The 26,758-nt window shown below is 42.0% G+C and overlaps 1 protein-coding gene across 11 annotated transcripts in view; it reads left to right on the top strand.

Annotated features, from left to right (window-relative positions):
* The window catches only part of ACACA (acetyl-CoA carboxylase alpha), a 321,203-nt gene extending 302,583 nt beyond the window's left edge, over positions 1–18,620 (top strand). For 10 of the 11 annotated variants that reach the window (XM_049859442.1, XM_049859441.1, XM_049859447.1 and 7 more), the window contains 2 exons: positions 2,341–2,477; positions 4,575–18,618. In XM_049859442.1, coding sequence (XP_049715399.1) covers positions 2,341–2,477; positions 4,575–4,698 — 261 coding nt within the window. In that variant the 3' untranslated portion in view covers positions 4,699–18,618. Of the gene's footprint in view, positions 1–2,340; positions 2,478–4,574 lie in introns of all 11 variants that reach the window. The other variant, XM_049859449.1, reaches the window with a different exon arrangement.
* Positions 18,621–26,758: the final 8,138 nt, after the last annotated feature.

Here is a 26,758-nt window from a genome sequence, read left to right on the forward strand (position 1 = left end):
AGTGGTTGTACTTTGAGTGAACAGCAAATCTTTCCTGTATGGGCCCATGTTTTCAAAGGGGAGACTTTAGAACAACTCTGAAACCTGGAATGTGCTGCTGTCCTCCTGTGTGGGAACTTCAAACACCTAGCATACTCTGTGTCTGCAGGAGGGGAGGCAGGAGAGTTTTCTCTAGAGGGTAGTGTCTGAGCGTCGTTAGAAGCAGGCATCTTGTTCGCTAATACATTACACCAATCAAGGAGAGTTATCTTAAGCCACAGTTAATCTGCTCCCTGGCATGTGTTGATAGGAAAGCATCATGCTGTTTCTTAATTAAAAGCAAACGGATTAAAAATGATTAATAAGAGTATTAAATATTCTCCTAAACTAAAGGCTTTGGGATTCTTGGGTAAATCTAGGACTTTTTTAATTTTTTCTATTCTGAAACCCAAGCAGCATTCATTATTTTTTCCTCCCCTGCTTCTTCCTCAGTAGGGAGCACGTTTGGAGGTCCTCAAGCAGCAGGTCAGAAGTCTAAATTACCAGTGATGGAAATGGAAGTACAAGGGTCAGATGGCAGTGGTTGTTAGGGGTCCAGGTATTTCCATCCACACATGGGTGTGCAGCGAGCTGGGACAGATGCAAGAGAGAATTCAACCAACCACCTTACAGGGAGAACTTTGCTATCTCCTCCCCACCCCCATTTATGGGGAAATGTGGTGCCACCCCTCCTTGGAACAAAACACTTCCCGCCTTTTAGCCTCAAGAGATGTCATTAGTCCTGTGCCAAGGCACAGAGGGGTAGAAAGGCTTGCACTGTCTTGGCCACACCAGCCTAACTGGAGGTCTGATTTTTTTTTTTTCTTTCTTTTAATCAGTGATTAAAACAGAGACTGGCAAATTTGGGGCCAGAAGAAGAAAAGGACAAGAGCTAGAAAATGTGCATTACTGATCCTTAATCTTGGGGCTATTCTGAAATGCGAAGGACGCCTTAAGAAGTCTTAGGAATGTTGAAATCAGTGAAATGACATATAATAAATAACCAGTCACAGCTAACTTGCCAGCTAAGTTAGAGGTGGGAAAGTGAAAGTCTGAAAAGAAACCATTATTTTTTAAAGGCACGAAATAGAAAGTTAGAAAACAGCCCAATGCTCAGTTTCTTATTACTTGGTATCTCTTGAAGAGTGTGATGAAAACATTTCCTCTGTGCCTCTGCAAGCCCTGTAGTTACAACTATAGCTTTTGCACTATTGCTCATACACAGGTTTCCTGTAGCCACATCTCAAGCTTCAAAGCCTCCGAGAGTCCCTAATGTACCCACCTATTAAATTACAGCGCCAAACTCATTGTCATTCTGACTTTGACTTCGTTAGTGATAACAGAGAAGGATAGCGCACCTTTAAATGACGAGCTTTGTGTTTAATTACCCAAACAAAATGACATAAATATGAATGAGCCCTAATGGTGGTACTTGGTTTTCCGGAAACCATTAACAAAACGATTCCTAAATGATTTGTAAAGAAAATGAGAGGAGAAGTGAACAAGGAGAAGGCTATTAGGCGTCTAACACACTCCTGAATTATTATGTAGTCAACTACCTAGGAAATACTCAGCTAAATGATCTTGAAAAAAGGAGGCGAGAGGTGGTTTGTTGAGACTTTCAGGGTTATAGACATCTTGACCCTTTTGAATACTCTCATAGATCATAAAATGGGGGTTAGTTTTCGGACCTGGTGGCTCTACCCTAGTGGCAAGACCTCTCTCACGTCAATCCCTTCTAGATGCCTTGTTTAAAGAGAGCGGGCCATATATTCCAGAAGACTTCTACAACTGAAGGGCTGAGGCAGTCCAGGAAACTCGAGGCAGCTCATCCACCACACCTGGCTGGAACTGTAGACTTTCGTCTTGGGAATTGTATTTCAGTTCCTTGGGAAATACACCTTTCATTTCACAAATGCCAAATAAGCACCCCTACACCCTCAGTCAGCACTTTAGTAAATAATTGGGGCTTTTAACTGTTTCTCTCAGATCTGTCCACTGAATTTTTAGCCTTTGTAGAATAGGCAGACATCCAGAGTCTGATAGTACCCAAGTAAGAGTCTGAGCATTGATGCCCTCTGGAGAGCCCAACAGAATGCTTTGAATTTGCATCTTGTATCAAAAGAAGGAAAGGGGGAACAAGTACACCTCCTGTCTTGGGACCTGTTTCCTCTTTCTACTGTTCTGCCAACGGTGAAGGAGAATCCTGAACAACTTGTACATTGAGCAAGCTTTTGGAGTAAACTTTCCAGTTATTGAACGATCCAGGTGTCCACGACTGGCGGGAGCCCTGGTGCTTGACCATGGGTCATCTGTTTGCAGGCCTATGTTTGGGACAATAACAAGGATCTGGTGGAATGGCTGGAGAAACAGCTGACAGAGGAAGATGGTGTCCGCTCAGTGATAGAGGAAAACATCAAATATATCAGCAGAGACTATGTCCTCAAGCAGATCCGCAGGTAAGACCAGCAGAGTTGGGGAACCTTTGATAGAAGTGGGGTTAATTTCTTTGGAATAAGAAGTTTAAGATCCCTGAGATGATGGCGCCTTAGAAACTGTACGCTCTACTTCTATCTGAGACTGATACAGTTGGCCCACAAATGAGAACACAGGCCTGAAGCACAAGTATCTCCCAGCGGCTGGTTCCCGGGGGCTCTTAGTAATCTCAGCTACACGAAGGCTTAGTTCGCCGCGCCCACCTGTTAGCTGGAAGTGCAGATACTCAAGCCGGATGAATGACTCTGTGAGGAGGGGAGGGTGGTAGTTCTGGGACACCAGCTCCCACCCTCCCCAGGCAATGTCAGCTGCTTTCCTCTAGAGTCTTCCCTCCAGTCTTAACTTTTTTTTGAAACATTTTACTTACAGAAAAGTTGGCAAAAATAAAAACAGTTCAAAGAACACCCGTATATGTCCATATCTAGATTTACCAGTTTACATGTTTTGCCCTATTTGCTTTATCATTTGTGAGTGTGCTCTCATGTATATTATTTTGTCCTTTTTCTGAAACACTTAAGGGTAAGTTATGTATATCATGGCCATTTACCCCTAAATGCATCAGTGTGTATTTGCTAAGACTAGGGATATTCTCTTACATAACTACATAAAATTATCAACTGTAGTATGTTTAACATTGATGTAAACTGTAATCTACCATTTGCATTCCAGTTTTTTCAGTTAATCCAGTAATGTCCTTTTACGCCCTTCAGTAAAGGTTCCTTTAAGATCAAATATTGTATTTAGTTGTCATGTCTCTTTAGATTGCTTTAATGTGGAACATTTCCACAGCCATCCTTTGTCTTTTACGAATTGCCATTTTTATGTAGTCGCCCAGCACTCCTATACGTTAATAAAATATTCCTCCTTTTCAGTTTGATGTTTCCTCAGGATTAGATTCAGGTTATGCAGTCTCAGACTATTACATAAGTCATGATGTTAATTTCAATTACCTGGTCAAAATGGTGTCTGTATAATTACTGTTTTTTGCCCTGCACCTAATGAACAGTCTGTGGGGAGACACTTTAGGAGTCCCTGTGTGGCGCAAACGGGTAAGCATTCACCTACTAACTGAAAGGTTGGTGGTTTGAATCCACCCAGAGGCACCTAGGAAGAAAGGCGTGGCGATCTAATTCTGAAAGATCACAGCCGTTGGAAACCCATGGGGCACAGTTACTCTGAAACACATGGGGTTGCCGTGAGTCAGAATCAACTCTATAGCAACTAGTTTGGTTTTTGTTTTTTGTGTGCGTGTGTGGTGGGGAGTGTGGTGGGGAGACGTGGAGACACTTTAAGACCATCCTAAGGAAACCCTGGTGGCATAGTGGTGAAGAGCTATGGCTGCTAACCAAAAGGTCGGCAGTTTGAATCTACCAGCTGCTCCCTGGAAACCCTATGGAGTAGTTCTACCCTGTCCTAGAGGATTGCTAAGAGTTGGAATCAACTTGACAGCAACAGTTTTTGTTCTTTCTTAAATATCCCCCTAGATTTAGCATCCACTGATGCTTCTTTTTTTGGACCACGCCTGTTCAGGGCATGATGGGTCACATTTTCCGTTGCTGATTCTTGCCTGATCCAGCCTTTACAGTGTGATTGCAAAGTGACTTTCAAGCTCTAACACTCCCTCCAGTTCCTAGTCACCATCAAATTCTACCGTAAGACCTTCCTTTCTCCCCCATTTATTTATATATTTATTGGTGTAGAGACTAATGAATTTGTTTTTCAGTAATTTATAATTCATTACTACGCCTTATTATTTTGATGTTTCAGCCAGTGGGTGCCCTTTTAAGCTGGCTCCTCTGTCACACGTACCCACTTTTTCTGTTCTTGTTCCTCATACTTCCTAGCATAGCAAGATGTCTGAGTTTCTCTTGTACCTAATTTGATGCACTTACTTTGATGCTGGGGATGTTTTTAATGTAGGAATACAATCATGTGAGGTGGTCGCTAAAGCACCTGCAGTGGACTGTGTTAGCACGGTTATTGGGCAGTAATTCTTAAGCTTAGCTGATCTAGACACTTCTGCCTCTCTCATCTTCACCATCCCACATCTTCCTCTCCAGCTTGGTACAGGCCAACCCAGAGGTCGCCATGGATTCCATCGTCCACATGACTCAACACATCTCACCCACTCAGCGAGCAGAAGTTGTACGGATCCTGTCCACGATGGACTCCCCTTCAACATAGGAAGAGCTTCCTGTCCCCTCCCTGCCCTGCCTCCAGAGAAAGGGCTGGAACTGCCTTTTACGACTGAAACCACTGTAATGAGATGGCACAGGAGACCCAGCTCTGGAATCAAAGTGGCATTTTGCTTCCCCTCGAATGTGTTCTGGTTATGCATGACATATACTGGGCTATACAATCACGAAGTCCCACTCCAGCCACCGATCACACCTATCCCATTCACTATTTATTACCCTGGCTGCAGTTACCACCCTCTCTCCCTGCACAGGCCCTGAGAAGACAATGACGGGTACAAGCACGTACCCTGAAGTCTTACTACACAAAAGCAGGGCTGCGCCTCCTCTCTTGGCAGCCCTTGGTCCCATCATGGGAAGTGTAAGGAGTTGCCAGGCAGTCAGCAGCACTGCCTCAGCCCCAGCTCCATGAGCCTGTGGCCTCTGGCGACAGAGGAGGGCTGTGGCTGAGCTCACAGCCCAGCACAGGTCTGAGGAGAAGAGGGAGGCTCGTGTCAGTTGTTTCTTTAGCCCCACATTCAGCCCAGCACACACTGGATACTGGCAAGGAATCAGTCCCAGTTTGACCACAGCGTTCATTAGGAAGGAATTAAGAGCATGAAGTTTTCTGCAAGCTCCACGGGAACTCAAAGATGAGGGTAAAACCACAATGCAAGAAGCAGAAGGAAGAAAATAGACCAAAGTTGTCATTCTTGACGAAAGGACTTCAACCTTGGGTTAAATTCTCTTAGAACAGATGGAATGGCAGTTGATCTGCCATTGGCCTGCACATCACTGCTGACTGGCTGTCGCATCTGGAGGGGAGCTGAAAGACCAGCACCTGAAACGCCCCGCCCCTCTGCCAGGGGACCCACAAGCACTGCTGTAGCCTAAGTTGGTGGGGACAGTCAGACGGACGTGCCATGTACTATCTCTGGTGGAAACTAGTTACTCATACCACAGGGAGAGCAGACCAGATAGCCTCTTTCTAGGACTTCGAAGATTGTTACCAGTAAGCCAGGAGCTTTGATAGTTACAAAAGGTTCATGGTACCTACCGAGCCACTCTATCTCTAAGGCAACTGTGAGCTACTCTTCAAGCAGCTGACATTCCAACCCCATTTGGGTCTTATCTCTTCCCCAGACTGTACACAGGCAACAGGTGCAGCCGGTCTCCCCACAGCTGCTGAAAGGAACCCTGGTGATATCTGGGCTCTTGGCACCAGGATCCCACCCTCCTCGGTGTGGGGAGGCTTCCAAGGACCCACGTGACTTTAAGAATATCTGCAACTCAATAATGGTGCTGTGGTCTTCCAGGCTTACTGGTCCCTTCCTGGCCTCCTCAGGGGTAGTGGAGAGAGTTATTTTCAACAACCAGATCATTCAAGAAAAGCACTTACTGGCTCACCCATCTGTATTCCTAAAGCAAGAGTGGCAGGTGATCAGGGCTGGGGTAGCACTCAGGTCCTGTGGTGCAGCTAATTGCATTTGTCACCAGTGACCACAGAGGAAATCACTAAGACATTAGAATGAAAAGTATGAATACTTACATACAAGCTACAGTTTTGAGCCTTAATCCTAGTTCACACACAAGAAAGAGCTCTACTGCCCCTTCTTTAGGAAGTGTTTGTGCAGATGGCTTGGCTGGGCTTTTCAGCAGTTCTAACTTGGAGGTGGGCACTTTACGTGCAAATGGTTCTGATGACATGTGCCTGGGTCCATCACTGACTGCCCCTGGGAGCTCGAAGCCATAGCCAGGCTGCCCCTCATGGAAGGCGCAGTGTTTGACACCATCAAAGCAGGGTAGGAAAAGTGGGGAGCAATTCTCAGTCCAGGAAGAAGCAACGCTGTTGCTGGTTACTTGCTTATGGATGAATCTTAGACCAGATTATGCCTCTACACTTGTAATAAATACAATTGCACGTCCCTGCAGGTGGTCGGAAGTCCTGCACTCCTCAGTTGGCCTGTCTTCACCTATACTTGCCCTGACATTTCTTCAGAGGCAGGATGGGTTATGCTCTTTTTACCCCCTCCCCAAATTATGACACATTAAATGAAGACATTTCCTCTCCAGAACCCTGTAATGCCTACTCCCCGCCAGCCGTCCTCACTTGAGGTATTACCCTGGACAGGGATTTTTCACAGGGAGAAGTCAGAAAGCGCCACAGAATGGGAGCAATCTGATAGTGCCCCAGCCCATTACACGTGCAAGGTTACTGAGGCAGGAGGAGTGTAAATGATGTATTGACCAAGACTCGCTTGAACTGCGATTGCCATATTATCTCTTCACTTGTTCACAAAGCAGCCTTCACTTGTCTCGGTGAGAATTCGATGGACACAGACCTTGATGAGCAAGGAGCTTCAGTCAAACTATTCTTTTCACATTTTGTTGAAATAAACCTCCACATTTGTAGAAGAGTTACTGTTTGTCATTTCAGCCCATGCCCAGCCACCTCATCTACTCCACTGTCAGCAGGGGAGTGGGAATGCAGTGGTGGGGTGAGCCCTGCCATGCCCCTGCAACATGTTCCTGTGCTTTGTCTCTTTAACTCACATAAGAAGGAGCTGGGGAAAGCAGTAAAAAGCTGACCTTGGCCAGCCCTGGCTTACTGGCCGAATCAAGGTAAAAATGCTGCAAGGCTGTCAGTACTCTGGAACTCCACAGCTGAAAGTCAACTCTTCAGTGTCATTTTTGTTGTAATTTTCTGAGAATAGGTTTAGGGCAGGGGTGAGAAAGGCCACAAGGAAGAAGGAGCTTGACCCACTGGTAGCATGTGCTGAGCCGGAAAGCCACCTGAAAGCCTTTGAAGCCCCGAGTCAGTTCTCTCAGAAGTCTCCTCTCTAGCAGGCATTAAGTTGAGAAGGTTCTAATATGCTCAGTCATTAACACTGGGACCAAATGGCAGATATTAGAGACTTTATGGAAAGGTTTTAGATTGTCTTCATCATTAGCTACTTAATCCTTCTTGAAGTCTAACTTTGGGCACAGGAAGGCACTAGGGGAGGACACTTACAGGATTGTATGCCTTTAACCCTCTACCTCAGTTTCTCTCAAAAGGCACTCTATAAACCCACATGGTTGAGGCAGGAACAAACACCAATCCCTAAACATCTACAAAGAAAGGTGCAGGCCACAAGGAAGGAGGGAAGGGAATTAGTGGTCTTGGCTGATTGTTGAAACTCAGTGCTACATGTCCATCTCCCTCTTCAGAATATGTGGTAAAGCAAAGAATGGCTTTTTCTAAAATGAAATGTTACATTAAAAAAAAAAAAAATCAGTTTGAATCACTCTTAAACATGTCTAGAAATGGAGTAGGAAGGGAGATTCAGGATCCAGTAGGGAAATTGCTGCTCTTTGCCTCCTGCTGCCAAGCTCTATGAGCAGGGAATCCTGGTCAGCATTGAGGCCCTCCACTCTGCTGAGATGATGGCTTTGTGAACATGAGAAGACTGTGTATAAAGGTTTAGAATACAGCCTGGTTCAATGAAAAGAGCATGGCCTTGCACACCAAGAAATCAGGGTCCAAACCCAGCTCCATCATGTGTGCAGCCCCCAAGATATAGGGGTCACCCAGTGCAGTAGACCTGGGCCACCCACAGAAGACATAGAAATAATAATGGGTCAGCTATTCTCAATACTCTCAAAAATCCTGCATGCGCCTCAGTCAGGTGTCAGAGGCTTGCCATGCCATTGTCTTTCTGTTGACTGGGGTTTTACCAACCCAGGAAGGTAGCACTAGCCACCTTATGCTCACCAGAAGCTCAAACGGACAGTTGTTAAACAATGAGAATAAGATGTCTTCATAAATGCATTAGTTCGTTAAGCAAAATTTTCCAAAACATGGGATTCCCTGTGGTTAGTTGAGGGACAGAATAACAGAGGCTCAGCCCTAACAGGGCTGGGAACCATCCACTGGATCCAGCCCACTAGGAACTGTAGGGGATGGGGTAGACTAAAACTCAGAAGGGTTAAATGATGGGCTTAATCCAAAAATTCTGACTCTATGATTGGCCCTCTAGAGTGAACAGGAAGGGCTGGGGTGAGGAGAGAGAAACCACTATAAAAGTCCAGGCCTCAGATTAGGAAAAAGCTAACAGAATTCTTCTCCATACTAACTGGTACATTAGAATCCACTTAAAAGAGCATAGACTTTGGAATAAGCCCGGACTGGGTTCAAACATCTGGTCCCTCATAAACTCCTATTGTCTTTGGACAAGTTCCTGACTTCCTCATCTGTGAAATTTGTAAAATAATAGGAGCCTCAATGGGGCTTTTTGAAAATTATCTTAAGGTAGTTAACAGGAATCGAGTGCTGAGCTTTAGTAACAAATTCTCAATACATAGGTTTCTCTGTGCCCTCCCCCTTACTTATGTTCACAAGATTGGGGACCCGTCATCACTCAGTAGTACCTTCCTTGTAGGGTGTTGTCATGGAACCATCCCGTTGGTGAGGATAGTATCTAGAAAAGAGTGTCTCAGGCATTGAGCTACATGAACACTAAGCAGTGTCACTGAGGAGCAATGCAGCTGAGTCAGAAGGCTGAGCTCTAAGCATGGCTGCCCTCACAGTGGGGCCTTGAGCAGCTCAAGGGCCTTTTGGAGTCTTGGTTTCCTTGTATAGATCTCTCTCAGCTCTAAAAAGATTATAATCTGGGTTAATATAATGGATGAAGCTGCAGTTTGGATAAAAATGTTCTGATTTAGGCTGGACTTCCAATATGGTGGAGCCCTGGTGGTGCAGTGGTTAAGTGTTTGGCTGTTAACCAAAAAAGTCAGCAGTTTGAATCCACCAGCTGCTCCTTGGAAACCCTATGAGGCAGTTCTCCTCTGTCCTGTAGGGTTGCTATGAGTCATAATCAACTTGATGGCAACGGGTTTGGGTTTTTTTTTTTTTTTGGACTACAGCAAAGCAAGCCCAGAAAACCTGCAAGTTTGCTGCTGGAGGGGGCTATTTGGAAAAAATTGACACCCAGTGGCATTGTCACTAACAAAAGTGATTTCAGTGGCAAACAGGGAAGACCAATGGCTCAGTTAGCCTAAAATTATGTTCCTGGTTGACTCAAACAACAGACCAGCAGGCTAGACAGAAATTTAACAGAAACAGGAAATTAGATAGCCATAAAAAACCAAACCTGTTGCCGTCGAGTCAATTCCGACTAATAGCGACCCTACAGGACAGAGTAGAACTTCCCCATAGGGTTCCCAAGGAGCAGCTGGTGAATGTGAACTGCCAACCTTATGGTTAGCAGCCCAGCTCTTAACCACTGAGCCGTAGATGACCTTAATAAGCTCTCCACACATCCACAGAGGACAGCTGAGAGAGGACCCAAACTATCTATACATCCCCAGCTGACAATAAACCTGTGAACAAGATATGAGAGGGCCCAGGAGAAAGTAAAAGCCAGGGCAGAGTTAAAAACTGCCTAAATTTTGAATGTGCTCCCCAACACACATACAGATCTATCAGTATAGGGTAGGAGCCTTACTGGCTCCGGTATTTGAGCACAACTCCTCCCAAATCTTTGGCTGACCACTAGATGATGCAGGCTCAAGGGTGACTCCTAGAAGGCTAGGCTTAAAGATAAGAGCAAGAATTTTAAAAAGACAAAAACTGATAGAGACATCAGTGTCTGCACACTGCAGGGGATACAGATTCCATAGACTTAGTCCAGTCAAGTTATTAAGCAAACCAAAAATATGCAACAAGAAGACACTTCAGGGGAAAAAATCAGGATCTGTAACTACAATATATTATAAAGTCCAGTTTTAAACAACAACAAAAAATTATGAGACATTCAGAGAAACAGAAGTCTAACTTCTACTTGGGGAAAAAAAAGTCAGTAAAAATTCTCTGAGTGAGTCCCGATATTGAACTTAGCAGAAAAAGACTTCAAAATCAGCTATTATAAATTGTTCAGAGAACTAAAAGGAACCATGTTTAAAGAATTAAAGTATGATGACAATGACTTAACAAGAAGAGAATCTCAACAAAGAAAGAAATTTTTAAAAAAAAAGGAATTCTGGGGTTGAAAAGTTTAATAACAAATGAAAATTTCACTAGAGGGACTAAACAGATTTGAGAGAGAAGAATCATAAACTTAAGATAGAGCAACAGGAATTACCCAGTCTGTAGAAGAGAGAGAAGAATCAAAAATGAACAGAGCCTCACAGACCTGTGCAACAATATCGGGCATATGAATATACCATATTTTTACACAAATAGCACGTCCCTTCTGTTTGTTTGCCAATCACGGGGGGAGGATGCAGTTGGCAAACAAGTGTAGGAGGCATGTGTTATTTGCGTAAAAATATGGTACGTGTAATAGGAGTCCCAGAAGGAAAAAACAGAAAGGGTCAGACAAAATATTTGAAGAAAAAGGCCAAAAACTTCCCAAATTTGATGGAAAACAATCTGCAGATCTAAACAAGTTCGATACAAACCCCAAGTAGGATGAGCACAATGATCTATACTTAGACACTTCATAGCCAAAATGTTGAAAGATAAAGAGAAAATCTTAAAAGCAGCAAGAGAAAACTCATCACAAAAAGAAGAAAAACAAATGTCCCCTGACTTTCTTCAGAGACCATAAGGCAGTGGACTGATATATTCAGAGTGCTGCAAGGAAACAAAACAAAAAAAAAACCTGTCAACCAAGAATTCTTTATAAGAAATCACTGAGTGGTACAGATGGTTAAGCTCTCGACTACTTACTGAAAGGTTGGCAGTTCAAACCCACCCAGAGGCACCTTGGAAGACAAGCCTGGTATCTGCTTCTCAAAGGTCACAGCCTTGAAAACCAGGTGAAGCATTCTCCTTTGCACATGTGGGGTCGCCATGAGTCAGAATCAACTCAGTGGCAGCTAACAACAACAAAAGTCTTCATACAAAATTGGCAGAGGAAACAAGTATAAACTCCCTGACAGACTGTCAACCTAAAAATCTACCAGATCCTACAGGGTCGCTATGAGTCGGAATCCACCTGATGGCAGCGGGTTTGGGGTTTTTATATCTAGGAAAACTATCCTGAAAACAAATGAAGGAGAAATAAAGATATTCTCAGAAATAGGACTGAGAGAATTAATTGCCAGCAGATCTGCCTTATAAGATATTGAAGGCAATTAGCCAGGCTGAAAAGAAAGAATCCAAGATGACAACTCAAATCTATACAAAAAAATGAAGAGTACTGGAAAAGGTAAATGTATGGCTAAATATAAATGTGTGTCTGTGTGTGTATTCTCTTCAACTTCTTTAAAAGACATAAGATTGCATAAAACAATAATTATACCACTGTATTGTTGGGTTTATAACATATAAAGGTAATATATATGACAATCACACAAAGGAAGGAAGAGAAATGGAGCTCTGTTGGAACCAGGATTCTGTATTTTACCACAATTAAGTTAGTATTTGTCTCGAATAGATTGCAAAGTAATCCCTAGAATAACCACTAAGAAAATAACAGAAATACATAGCAAAAAAAGAATTAAAATGGTACACTAAACACAAAAGAAGGCAGTAAAGGAGGAACAAAGGAACAAAACCTTATCAATAATTACATTAAATGTGAAAGGACTGAGCACTCCAATCAAAAGGCATAGATTATCAGATTAAAAAAAAAAATCCAACCATATACCTCTACAAGAAATACACTGTAGATCCAAAGACAAATAAGTTGAAAGTAAAAGTATAGAAAACTAAATACCATGCAAACAGTAACCATAAGAGAGTTGTAGTAGCTATATTAATACTGGAAAAAAGATTTAAGAAGTATCACTAGAAACAAAGAGATATACTTACTGTGATAAAAACATCAATTCATCAGAAAGATATATCAATTCTAAGCACCTAACAACAGAGCCCCAAATTACTTAAAGCAAAAATGGTCAAAATTCAAAGGAGAAATAGATAATTCAACAATAACTTGAGCTTTCTCTTTAAGAAACTGAAAGAAAAGCAAACCAAACTAAACCCAAAGCAAGCAGAATGAAGAAAACAATGAAGATTTGAGTAGAAATTAATGAAATAGGGAGCAGAAAATAGAGAAAAATAAAATTAAAAATTGGTTCTTTGAAAAAGTCAACAAAAATGACAAATAGGAAATAAGACTCAAATTTCCAAAATGAGGTATGGAAGAGGGCACATCACCAGCAACCCCGCAGAAATTAAAAGGATTATAACCATGTTTTGATCAACTTCATGCCTCCTGTTGGACAACTTAGATAAAATGGAAAAATTCCTAGAAAGACACAAATTTACCAAAACTTACGTGAGAAGAAACAGAAAATCTGAACAAACCTATAAGTAATTAGTAATTTAAAAATTTTCTCACAAAGAAAAGCTGAGTCCCAGAAGGGCTTCCCTGGTGAATTCTATGAAATATTAAAGAAGAAATAATACCAATCCTTAATAAACTCGTTCAGAAAACAGAGGGAGTACTTTTTTTCCCGATACCAAAGCCAAACAGACATCATAAGAAAACTACAGACCAATATCCCTCATGAACATAGATGCAAAACTCCTTAGCAAATATTAGCAAACCAAATCCAGCAACATATTTTCAAAGAACTATACACCATAGGATTTGTGTATAATTTGTGTGGGATTTGTCTCCGAAGTGTAAGGTTAATTTAACATCCAAAATCAATGAATGTAATATATTAACAAAGAACAAAAACCACGAGTTCCTGAATAGATGCAGAAAAGCATTTGATAAAATGCAACACTCATTCCAGATTCTCAACAAATTATGAATGGAAGGGAACTTTATTAACCTGTTCAAGGGCATCTATGAAAAACTTCAACTAACGTCATACAGACTAGTGAAAGACTGAATGCTTTTCCGCTAAGATCAGGAACAAGGCAGCGATGTCCACTTTTGCCATGTCTACTCAGGGATTGTACTGGAGGTTCTAGCTAGTGCAATAGGCTAAATAAATAAAAATGTAAAGGCTACCAGATTAGAAAGGAAGGACTAAACTCTTGATTCGCAGATGACATGATCCTGTAAGAGGAATCCATTAAAGAAAAAAAACTACTAGAATTAATAAACATTTAGCGAAGTTGCAGGGTTACAAAGATAAATATTAAAAAAAAAAAACCTTGGTAGTTTTTCTCTGTACTACTGTCATGGATTGAATTATGTCCCCCCAGAAATGTGTGTATTAACTTGGTTAGGCCATGGTTCCCAGTATTTTCTGGTTGTCCTCCATTTTGTGATTTGTAATTTTATGTTGAAGAGGATTAGGGTGGGATTATAACACCTTTACCAGGTCACATCCCTGATCCAATGTACAGGGAGTTTCCCTGGGGTGTGGCCTGCACCACCTTTTATCTCTCAAGAGATAAAAGGAAAGGGAAGTTAGCAGAGAGTTGGGGACCTCATACCACCAAGAAAGCAGTGCCAGGAGCAGAGGGCGTCCTCTGTATGGAGAAGCTCCTAGTCCTGGGGAAGATTGATGAGAACGCTGATGGAGAGAGAAACCCTTCCCCTGGAGCTGACCCCCTGATTTGGACTTTTAGCCTACTTTACTTTGAGAAAATAAACTTCTTTTTGTTAAAGCCATCCGCTTGTGGTATTCACTGTAGCAGCACTAGATGACTAAGACAACTACCAAGGAGCAATCCAAAAACAGAATTAAGAAAGCAATTTCATTCACAGTAGCATCAAAAACAATAAAATACTTAGGAATAAATTTTTTAAAAGATTGCAAGACTTACACTGAAAGTTATAAAATTTTGTTTAGAGAAAACTATAAATAAATGGAGAGACAATCCATGTTCATGGTTTAGAAGACTCAGTGTTAAGATGGCAGTTCTCCCAGAATTGATCTATAATATAAATCCAGTGCAATCCCTATCAAAATCCCAGCAGGCATTTTAATAGAAGTTGGCAAATTTGTCCTAAAATTTATATGGAAATACGAAGGGTCCACAATAACCAAAACAATTTTGATAAAATTTGGAGGACGTAGACTACCCGATTTCCAATTTTTACTGGTGTAAAAACAGGCATATAGAGCCCAAGACAGGAACCGTTCCCAAAGCCAACTCTTCGGACAGGGACTGGACTGGACTATAAGATAGAAAATGATACTAAAGAGGAGTGAGCTTCTTGGACCAAGTAGGCACATGAGACTGTGTGGGCAGCTCCTGTCTAGAGGGGAGATGAGAGGGCAGAGGGGACAGAAGCTGGCTGAATGGACCGGGAAATAGAGGGTGGAGAGAAAGAGTGTACTATCTCATTAGGGAGAGAACAACTAGGAGTACTTAGCAAGATGTATATAAATTTTTATATGAGACTGACTTGATTTGTAAACTTTCACTTAAAGCACAATAAAAATTAAAAAAAAAAAAAAAGTACAGCCAGAGTGCTCCTTGGAAGGGAGGCTGGTGAGACTTCATCTCACATACTTTGTACATGTTATCAGGAGGGATCAGTCCCTGGAGAAAGACATCGTGCTCGGTAAAGTGGAGGGTCAGCGAAGAGGAAGACCCTCAACGAGATGGATTGACACAGTGGCTGCAACAACCGGCTCAAGCATTACAACGATTGTGAGAATGGTGCAGGACCAGGCAGTGTTTCTTTCTGTTGTACACAGAGTCACTATGAGTCAGAACCAATTCAATGGCACCTAACAACAACAAAATTGTTAAATAAAAAAGCAAGGTGCAAAACTGTACAGTAGGGTACCATTTTTGTGAAAAATAATGTATGTTGACAAAGGAGAATGGAAGTTTTTATATACACATTTATTATTAATGGGTAGATTATCTATGGAAGAAAATGAAAGAAACTTCTAACAGTAGCTTGAGGTGGCAGGGTGGAGGTTGCAAAATGGAGGACTAGGGATATTGAAAAGGAGACCTACTTCTTTTCTGTAAGATACCCTTTTTCTTTGTTTTTGGAATTTGTACCATGCGCATGATATATCTGTTTAAAAATATTAGGCACTCTACCAAATTGTATGCAATTACATGAAAAAAAAAATTAGGAGTTCATTCTTGCCAAATACTAACAGTTGTCACATGAGATTGTGGGTGATTTTGTTTTCATGTTTCTATTTTCCAGTTTTTTTAATGTGATTTTTTTGCTTTTACAATTAAGGAGAGAGAAAATTATAAATAAAGACATAAACAAGTAAAAAAAAAAAAAAAAAACAGGCATATAGAACAGAACAGATTTGAGAGTTCAGAAATAAATGACCTTACCTTGATGGTCATTTGTTTTTTGACAAAGAAGTCAAGGGGGGATAGAATAGTCTTTTCCACAAGTGGTGCTGGGATAATTGGATATCCATATGCAAAATTATATTTTTAGACCCTTACACCATACATAAAAATTAACTCAAAATAGATCACTGACCTAAATGAAAGAGCTAAAACTATAAAACTTCTGGGAGAAAACAGGAGAAAATTTTTTTTCCCTGGGTTGGACAAAGATTTCTTAGATTTGACACCCAAAGTATGATCCATAAGGGAAAATAAATTAATAAATCAGACTTCACCAAATTTAAAAACTTTTTTAATGAGAAACTAATTTGCTCTATAAACCTTCATCTAGAGCACAATAAAAAAATTAAAAACTTTTGTGCTTCCAAAAGACACAATTAAGATAAAAATCCCAATAGCCTTCCTTGCAGAAATGGAAAAGCCCATCTTCAAATTTATATGGAAGGGCAAAGGAGCCCAGATAGCTAAGAAATCTTGAAGAAAAAGAATAAAATAGGAGGACTCACACTTCCTGATTTAAAAACATAAAGCCACAGTAATTAAAACAGCCTGGTACTGGTCTAGTAATATACGTATAGGCCAATGGAATAGAATTGAGAGTTCAGAAATAAACCCATACATCTATGGTCAACTGATTTTCAACAAGGTGCTAAGTCCATTCAGTGGGGGAAGGAAGAGTCTCTTCAATAAATGGTGCTGGAAAAATTGGATTTCCACATGCTGAAAAAATGAATCCATGCCTCACATCATACACAAAAACCAGTTCAAAATGGATCAAGAACCTAAATGTGAAAAACCATAAAATTCTTGGAAGAAAATATAGGGGTATGGCTGCAGGACCTAGTTTTTAAGTTATCAGATATGACAACAAAAGCCCGAGCACAAAAGACAGAACAGATAAATGGGGCATCATAAAAATTAAATACTTTGGTTCATTCAAAGGACTCTATCAACAGAGTGAAAGACAACCTACAGATGGGGAGAGAATTTGGGGGACCCATACCTCTGATAGAGTCTAATATCCAAAAAATATATAAAACTTCTACAACTTAACAAGAAAAAAGATAACCCAATCAAAAAATGGGTAAAAGTTTTGAAAAGACATTTCACCAAACAGAATATTCAAATGGCCAACCAGCACATGAAAAGACGCTGCTATTAACCATTAGAGTGATGCGAATCAAAACCACAATGAGATATTACTTCTCTTCCGCTAGGATGGCCAAGATTTAAAAAAGTAAAAAAACAAATGTTGGTGACAATGCAGAGGAATTGGGACCCTTATCCATTGCTGATGAGAATGCAAAATGGTACAGCCACTGTGGCAAACAGTTTGGTGGTTCCTCAAAAAGTTAAAGATTGTACTACCATATGGCCCGGCAATTTCCTCCTAGGTATGTATCCAAGAGACTTGAAAGCAGTAACACAAACAGATACATGTGCACCAGTCTTCACTGCAGCACTGTTCACAATAGGCAAAATGTGGAAACAACCTAAATGTACGTCAACAGATGAATGGATAAGTGTGACAATACATTCAATGGAATACTACATTCAATGAAGTCCTGATACATGCTACAATGTGGATGAACCTTGGAAACATTATGTTGAGTGAAATAAGTCAATCACAAAAGGATAAATACTGTATGATCTCATTTACATGAAATAACAAGAACAGGCAAATGTTTACTGACCAAAGTTTATTAGAAGTTACCAGGGGCAGGAGGAATGAGGGAAGCGGGAGTCACTGTTTAGGAAGCAGTGGGTTTCTGTTTATGGTGACGAAATTTGACGGATTATGGGTGATGTTTGCATAACATGATTAATGTAGTATGACTGAATGGTACACCTGAAAAATGTTGCATTGGCAAATGCTGTGTTATTTTTTTTTTTGTAATTTTTATTGTGCTTTAAGTGAAAGTTTACAAGCCAAGTCAGTCTCTCACATATATACACCTTACTATATACTCCCACTTACTCACCCCCAATGAGTCAGCCCACGCCCTCCTTCTAGTCTCTCCTTTCATGACTGTTTTGCCAGTTTCTAACCCCCTCTACCCTCCCATCTCCCCTCCAGACAGGAGATGCCAACATAGTCTCAGGTGTCCACCTGATACAAGTAGCTCACTCCTCATCAGCATCTCTCTCTAACCCATTGTCCAGTCCTATCCATGTCTGATGAGTTGGCTTCGGGAACGGTTCCTGTCCTGGCCAACAGAAGGTCTGGGGACCATGACCGCTGGGATTCTTCTAGTCTTAGTGGGACCATTAAGTCTGGTCTTTTTATGAGAATTTGGGGTCTGCATCCCACAGCTCTCCTGCTCCCTCAGGGGTTCTCTGTTGTGCTCCTTGTCAGGGCAGTCATCGGTTATGGCTGGCCACCATCTAGTTCTTCTGGTCTCAGGATGATGTAGTCTCTAGTTCATGTAGCCCTTTCTGACTCCTGGGCTCATAATTACCTTGTGACCTTGGTGTTCTTCATTCTCCTTTGATCCAGGTGGGTTGTGATTCATTGATGCATCTTAGATGGCCGCTTGCTAGCATTTAAGACCCCAGACACCACTCTTCAAAGTGGAATGCAGAATGTTTTCTTAATAGAATTTATTTTGCCAATTGACTTAGATGTCCCCTGAAGCCATAGTCGCCAAACCCCCGCCCCTGCTCCGCTGACCTTCGAAGCATTCAGTTTATGCAGGAAACTTCTTTGCTCTGTGTTATATTTTTACCAGAATAAAATATATATATATATATATATATATATATATATATATATATATATATATATATATATATATATATAATTCTCACACACACAGAAACTTCTACAACTTAAAAGACCTAATCAAAAAATGGGCAAAGGACTGAAGAGACATTTCACCAGAGGATACTCAGATGACCAACAAGCATATGAAAAGATGCTCAACATCATGAGCCATTGGGGAGAGGCAAATCAAAACCACAGTGAGATACCACCTCACCCCCCATTAGAATGGCAATGATAAAAAAAAAAAAACCAAGAAGAAAAAACGGAAAACAACAGGTGTTGAGAAGGTTGTGAAGAAACTGGAACCCTCGTCAATTGCTGGTAGGAACAAAATTGTACAGACACTGCAGAAAACAGTTTGGTAGTTCCTCAAAAGTTTAACATAGAACTTACCTACCTATATGACCCAGCGATCCCAAAATTTGGGTGTATACCCAGAAGTGGAAGCAAGAATGCAAACAGAAACCTATGCCTCAAAGTTCACTGCAGCACTTTCCACAGTAGCCAAAACGGGGAAACAGCCTAAATGTCCATCAGCATATGAATGGATAAAATGCGGTATATACATACAACAGAGTGTTACTCAGCCACAAAGAGAAATGAAGTCCTGATGCTGCTACAGTATGGCTGAACCTTGAAAACATTGCGCTGAGCAAAACAGGTCAGCCGCAAAAGGACAGATACTGTATGATCTCACTTATATGAAATAAGTAAATGCACAGAAACCAAAGATTATTAATGATTACCATGGGTGCGAGGGAGAGGGAAAGGGGGAATTCTTTCTCAGGGGACATTGAGTTTATGTTAATAGTGGTGGAATAATTTAAAGAAGGATAGTGATAATGCTTGCACAACATGAAGCACGTAATCGATGTCACTGAATTATAATGTAGAAATTGCTGAATTGATAAATGTTTTGTTGTATCTGTTTTCACCACAGTAAAAAAGAAGACAATGTTAAGAAAGTGATAAGCCACAAATTGGGAAACAGTATTTGCAAATCATAAATCTGATAAAGGACTTGTATCCAGAACACAGGTAGTCCCCGACTTACAACGTATTCAAGTTACAACGGACAGCACTTACAGCCATCTTTCTGGGTTTTTTTGTGTGGAACATGTTGGTAATATGGACTACATACAATGTTACTGCACATGGTTTGCTGATGTTATCATTCTCAGATGTTCAATTTTATGATTTACTGTTTAGAACACTGCTGTATAGATTCAGCTTTCTAAACTAAATCAGGGGCTTCAGTTGCTTGAAAACATGGACCCAAACACTGATTGCTTAATAAAGTCAATAGGCAGATTTGGAAAGCAGTGAATGTTACTGCAAAATAGATGAAGCAAAAAAGAAAAGGACCACACAGACAACTCTCACTAATTTTCTGACTAGAAATACCATCCTCATTCCCAGGAATAATCCAGATGATCCAGAACCTTCCACAAGTGGAGTTATTACAGCAACTGACAAAACGCCAACATCATCCAACTCTTCTTCATCATCAGAGTAAATTTTTATGATTTGTGTATTTTTTATGTATGTCTTAGTCATCTAGTGCTGCTGTAACAGAAATGCCATAAGTGGATGGCTTTAACAAACAAAAGTTTATTCTCTCACACTCTGGTAGGCTAGAAGTCCAAATTCAGGGTGTCAGCTCCAGGGGAAGGCTTTCTCTGTTGGCTCTGGATGAAGGTCCTTGTCATCAATCTTCCCCTGGTTTAGGAGCTTCTCCACACAGAAACCTTGGGTCCAAAGGATGAGCTGTGCTCCCAGGCTGCTTTCTTGGTGGTATGAGGTCCCCCTCTCTCTGTTTGCTTCCCTTTCCTTTTATCTCTTAAGAGATAAAAGGTGGAATTCCAACAAGGCTGGCATTAATCCAAAAAACACAAAATAATAAATGTTGGAGAGGCTGCAGAGAGATTGGAACTCTTATACACTGCTGGTGGGAATGTAAAATGGTACAACCACTTTGGAAATCTATCTGGCATTTTCTTAAAAAGTTAGAAATAGAACTACCATACAACCCAGAAATCCCACTCCTCGGAATATACCCTAGAGAAATAAGAGCCTTTACACGAACAGATATATGCACACCCATGTTTATTGCAGCTCTGTTTACAATAGCAAAAAGCTGGAAGCAACCAAGGTGTCCATCAATGGATGAATGGTTAAATAAATTGTGGTATATTCACACAATGGAATACTACGCATCAATAAAGAACAGTGACGAATCTGTGAAACATTTCATAACATGGAGGAACCTGGAAGGCATTATGCTGAGCGAAATTAGTCAGAGGCAAAAGAACAAATATTGTATAAGACCACTATTATAAGATCTTGAGAAATAGTATAAACTGAGAAGAACACAGACTTTTGTGGTTACGAGCGGGGGAGGGAGGAAGGGTGGGAGAGGGTTATTTACTGATTAGTTAGTAGAGAAGAACTACTTTAGGTGAAGGGAAGGACAATACTCAATACACGGAAGGTCAGCTCAAATGGACTGGACCAAAAGCAAAGAAGTTTCCGGGATAAACTGAATGCTTCAAAGGTCAGCGGAGCAAGGGCAGGGGTTTGGGGACTATGGCTTAAGGGGACTTCTAAGTCAATTGGCAAAATAATTCTATTATGAAAACATTCTGCATCCCACTTTGAAATGTGGCATCTGGGGTCTTAAGTGCTAACGAGCGGCCATCTAAGATGCATCAATTGGTCTCAACCCACCTGGATCAAAGGAGAATGAAGAACACCAAGGTCACACGACAACTATGAGCCCAAGAGACAGAAAGGGCCACATGAACCAGAGACTTACATCATCCTGAGACCAGAAGAACTAGTTGGTGCCCGGCCACAACCGATGACTGCCCTGACAAGGAGCACAACAGAGAACCCCTGAGGGAGCAGGGGATCAGTGGGATGCAGACCCCAAATTCTCATATAAAGACCAGACTTAATGGTCTGACTGAGACTAGAGGAATCCCAGGGGTCATGGTCCCCAAACCTTCTGTTGGCCCAGGACAGGAACCATTCCCGAAGACAGCTCATCAGACATGAAAGGGACTGGACAATGGGTAGAAGAGAGATGTTGATGAAGAATGAGCTACTTGTATCAATCAGGTGGACACTTGAGACTGTGTTGGCATCTCCTGTCTGGAGGGGAGATAGGAGGGTAGAGAGGGTTAGAAACTGGCAAAATTGCCACGAAAGGAGAGACTGGAAGGGCTGACTCATTAGGGGGAGAGTAAGTGGGAGTATGGAGTAAGGTGTATATAAGCTTATATGTGACAGACTGACTTGATTTGTAAACGTTCACTTAAAGCTCAATAAAACGTTCACTTAAAGCTCAAAAAAAAAAAAGGTGGTACAGGCCACACCCCAGGGAAACTCCCTTTACATTGGATCAGGGATGTGACCTGGGTAAGGGTGTTACATCCCACTGTAATCCTCTTTAATATAATCTTGCCTCATTAACCACAGGAGGAGATTAGGATTTATTGCACATAGGAAGATCTCACAGTGGAAGACAACCACACAATACTGGGAATCATGGCCTAACCAAGTTGACATATTTTGGGGGGACACAATTCAATCCATGACAGTATATATATATTAAAATGTATCTGTAAGTTTTTATGTAATGTTTCCAACTCCCAAAGACGAATAAAGATGAGATTTATAAAGATACTGATAATAAAAGGCAATAATAATGAAAACTAAGGAAAAAAAATAAGGTATTCAACTTACCTAAGAACCGACTTACAATGGAGTCATCAGAATGGAACACTGTCCCAAGTGGGGGACTACCTGTATATAAAGAACTTTACAACTCAGTAAGAAAAACTCAATTGAAAATGAGCAAAAGATTTGAATAGACTTTTCACCAAAGACAGATATATGAATAGCTAATCAAAGCATACAAAAATATGTTCAACGTCATTAGTCGTTGAAAAATGCCAGTGCTGTTGGGTCGATCCCGACTCATAGCGACCCTATAGGACAGAGTAGAACTGCCCCATAGAGTTTCCAAGGAGTGCCTGGCGGATTTGAACTGCCAACCCTTTGGTTCGCAGCCGTAGCACTTAACCACTACGCCACCAGGGTTTCCCAAGGTAAATGTAAATTAAAATCATGAGTCCTTATAATCGAAAACACCTACAGTCAGACAGACAATGAGGAGTATTAGTGAGGCTGTGGAGAAACTGGAACCCTCAGACACTGCTGGTAGGAATGTAAAACAATACAACCACTTTGGAAAACAGTTTGGCAACCTCTTAAAAAGTGAAGCATAAACTTACCATATAACCCAGCAACTCCACACCTAAGTAGCTACCCAAGAGAAATGAAAACATATGTTCCACAAAGACTTTATTGTTCATACCAGCTTTATACATAATAGCCAAAATCCAGAAATAATTCAAATGTCCATCAATAGGTGAACAGATAAAACGTGGCATACCAGTGCGATGGAATACTCCAAAACCCACTGCTGTCGAGTCAATTCCGACTCACAGCGACCCAATAGGACAGAGTAGAACTGCTGCATAGAGTTTCCAAGGAGCTCCTGGCGGATTCGAACTGCTGAACTCTTGGTTAGCAGCTGTAGCACTTAACCACTACGCCACCAGGGTTTCCAGTGGAATACTAGTAGTGGAATACTAGTCAGCAATAAAAAGGAATGGACTACTGACATCTGCTCTAACTCACATCAACCTTATGCTAAATGAAAGAAGCCAGACACAAAAGTCTACATTTCATAGGAGCCATTTTATGTGAAACATTCGGAAAAGACAAATCTATAGATACGGAAAGAAGTTATTGCCCAGGGTGGGGGATGGAAGCGGGATTGACTGCTAAAGGGCATGGAGAAACTTGTGGGGGTGATGAAAATTCTAAAAGTAGACTGAGTTCACTAAAATTCTATAAATTCACTAAAAACCACTTAATTGTGTAAAAGATTGAGTTAATGGTGGCACAACTCTATAAATTTACTAAAAGCCATTGAACTGTGCATTCACAACAGGTGAGTTTTATGGTATGTAAATTATACCTCGGGGCAGTGGTGGTTCAGTGTAGACTTCTCACCTTCCATGCAGGAGACCAAGGCACCTCATGGGCCGCCACCACCCCCCTGTCACTGGAGGCTTGGGGGCCGCTAGAATGCGGAACAGGTTTCAGTAGACCTTCAGACTAAGACAGACTAGGAAGAAAGGTGTGGTGATCTACTTCTGAAAATCAGCCAATGAAAATCCCGTGGATGACAACGGTCTGATGGGGCAGGACCAAGCAGCGTTTGGTTCTGTTGTGCACGGGGCTGCCAGGAGTCAGATGGAGACTTGATGGCAGCTAACACCAAAGCGTACCTCAGTGAACCAGCAAGGGGTAGGAGGTACGGAGGTGTACACGAAACGAGTCTGGCGGTTTACTAGTGACTGTGAAGCAGGAGGACGGGCAAGGGGGTTCATTAAACTGTTCCTTCTACTTTTGTGTATGTTTGAAATTTCCTGTAATAAAAAATTTAAAATGCTCTGAGAAGGGACAGGGTTTCTGGGTGCCATAAACAGTTTGCGCTTGACAACTAAGCTAAAGGTTGGCAGTTCAAACTCACCCAGCGGTGCCACAAAAGAAAAGGCCTGGAAATCTGTTTCCATAAAGATTATAGCCAAGAAAACCCTATAGGGCAGTTCTACTCTGTAACACATGGGGTCGCCATGAATCAAAATAGACTTGACATCAAGGGGTTTGGTGTTTTGGTTTTGAGAAGGGAAGAGTCATTGATGACTCAAACATTCACAGCCACAGCAGTCTACAGTTAGTCGTCTACAACCTGGTTTGTTCCATAAGTGACTGGGGCAGTTGCAAGCTCTCTTGTCTCAATCTCTGCCACTCTGAAGCTAACAACCACTCTAAAAGCCAGATCAGAGCCTTTCCACTGCAGAGAGGCCAGAGTCTAGGCCCACCCCGTGCAGACCTCGCCCGGGCCCACCTGGCCAGCTCCACGGCTGCAGCTGCAGGCTGTCCACGTCCCCAAGCCTCCCGTAACAACCAACCTTACTACCCACACCCATCAGCCTGGCCTCCTGCCAGGTCTTTGCACCTATTTCCACAAATGCCTCCTCATTCTCCAACGCCCACTGCTCCCCCTGCAGAGACCCTCCCAGACTCCCCAAGTAGTTGGTTTAAATTTAGTTCATGGCATTGTTTGTACAATGGTTTGTTTTCCTGCCTGTCCTCCCAGGACACCCAGCTCCTCCTCGAGGTCAGGTGCTGTGTCCATTAGCTGTTCTCTCCCAATTCCTATAGAAAAGCCCGTTAAAGAGAAGGAAGACCACCTGTGTCTGAAGGGCCTTCTGTAGGCCTTGGCGATCTCTCCATAGAAATAATGAGGTTTAGGCTTCTACTCAGCAGCCAAGCATGGACATTGACCCTGGGCACCTTTCTAAGCTGAGTGGCAAAATGATCCTTTTAGGATCAAGTTCATTACAAGAGCTGCTTCTATGACCCATTTTATTAATACCTTTTCTCAAAATTGACTCTGGTCTGCCAACCTCTGATGTACCCCAGCCAAGTCCTACCCTGTGTCTGAGAAGGCCTGCCGGATGATGATGAAGGAGAGGTGCTCCAGTCACCTGCAGCAGCACCTGTGTTCACGCACAGGTCTGCGATAACCAGGGCAGCCGACTAGGTGCTGCACTGCTTCTGTGACCTCAAGTCCCAGCACAGCCCTGTTCACAGTTCTTCCGTGCAAGCCACAGCCTTGCCCCAGCCCCCAGAATGGATTTAGTTACTCAGCACCCAACAGGAACGTAAGCAATATTATAAAAAATTTATAAGCAACATGAAATCACAGACCTCCTGGCTGGTCCATACACTGGCTGAGTGGTGGGAAGACCCTGGAGGGAAACACAAGCTTGGCCCTCACGGAGCTCCAACTGGAGGCCTCGCCGACAGTGAGGACTGCACACCTGACCCCCATCACAACTGCACAGGCGCAAAACAACCAGCAGCACGTGGACTTCGGGCCAGCACTGCACACAGGCCAGCCGGGCTGGGGCTCCAAGTGACCAATCCCTGAGTGGTGCTGCCCAGAGGGGAAGGCTCCTGGCTCTGCAGTGGACCCCTGCCCGGTGGGAGTATTAACTTGTGGTCACAACGTCCTTACACCATTTGCTGCAGACACTACCCCCACTTCTAGGCACACACACAGATGCAATCACGGGAGGCGGAAACCATTCAACTCCACCAATGCATCTAGAACTCTACCCTAAAATATCTGCAAATTAAACTACCAAGGACAGTTAAGCATTCAAAGGGAGAAGATCAAAGTGTTGTCATCTTTTAATTTAATCCTTTTGTTGCATCAGTGGTCTTAAGAGGGATGAGAGACATCAAAATAAAAATGGAAACAAACTATATCTTTGTGGCTGTTGTGTTTTAGTCTTTTTTCTCAATTTGGGCCACAAAATAGGTCAGCTCCATTACTGATCAGCCTTCCCACAAATATTTAAAACAAATTGAATTGCACACCCAATACCCATCACAATTACACCAGGCACAATAACTAAATTAGCAATTCAACAAAATAATTGGAAATGCGATTCTCTCTATTCCACCAGTCTCCCTCGAGGGTTTAGCCGATCTATGGGGGAAAACTCAGCTTTCCTAATTCTGCAGCTAATTAGAGACACACTTGTAAATGAAGTTGTTTGTCTTAAAGTTGAAATTCTCTTTTGGGGGTGGGGGAGAGGGAAGGAGAGATGAGTAAGTCCCTCCACTCTGGAGCAAGTATATAAACAGGTATAAAGAATTTTTTAAAGAATACACGCCTGGGTTCTAATTAGCAGCCATATCCTCAATTAATAAAGAATTACTATTTTACCATCACTTATCTAGTAATGAGCAACTTCAGAAGAGCCAGCCTGGTTGACATCCTCCTGAATAAAGAGGCAGCACTTTTAACCGCACTTGAGACTAGGCGCCTCTGGCTACACAGTGCTGCTGTTTGCTGGGTGTGGCAGGACCACAGGGCAACAGGTGCAGTCAAAGGCGAGGCTCCAATGCCAACCAGACCCTCCT

Source organism: Elephas maximus, chromosome 19, assembly GCF_024166365.1.
Source record: "Elephas maximus indicus isolate mEleMax1 chromosome 19, mEleMax1 primary haplotype, whole genome shotgun sequence".
Taxonomy (NCBI): Eukaryota; Metazoa; Chordata; class Mammalia; order Proboscidea; family Elephantidae; genus Elephas; species Elephas maximus.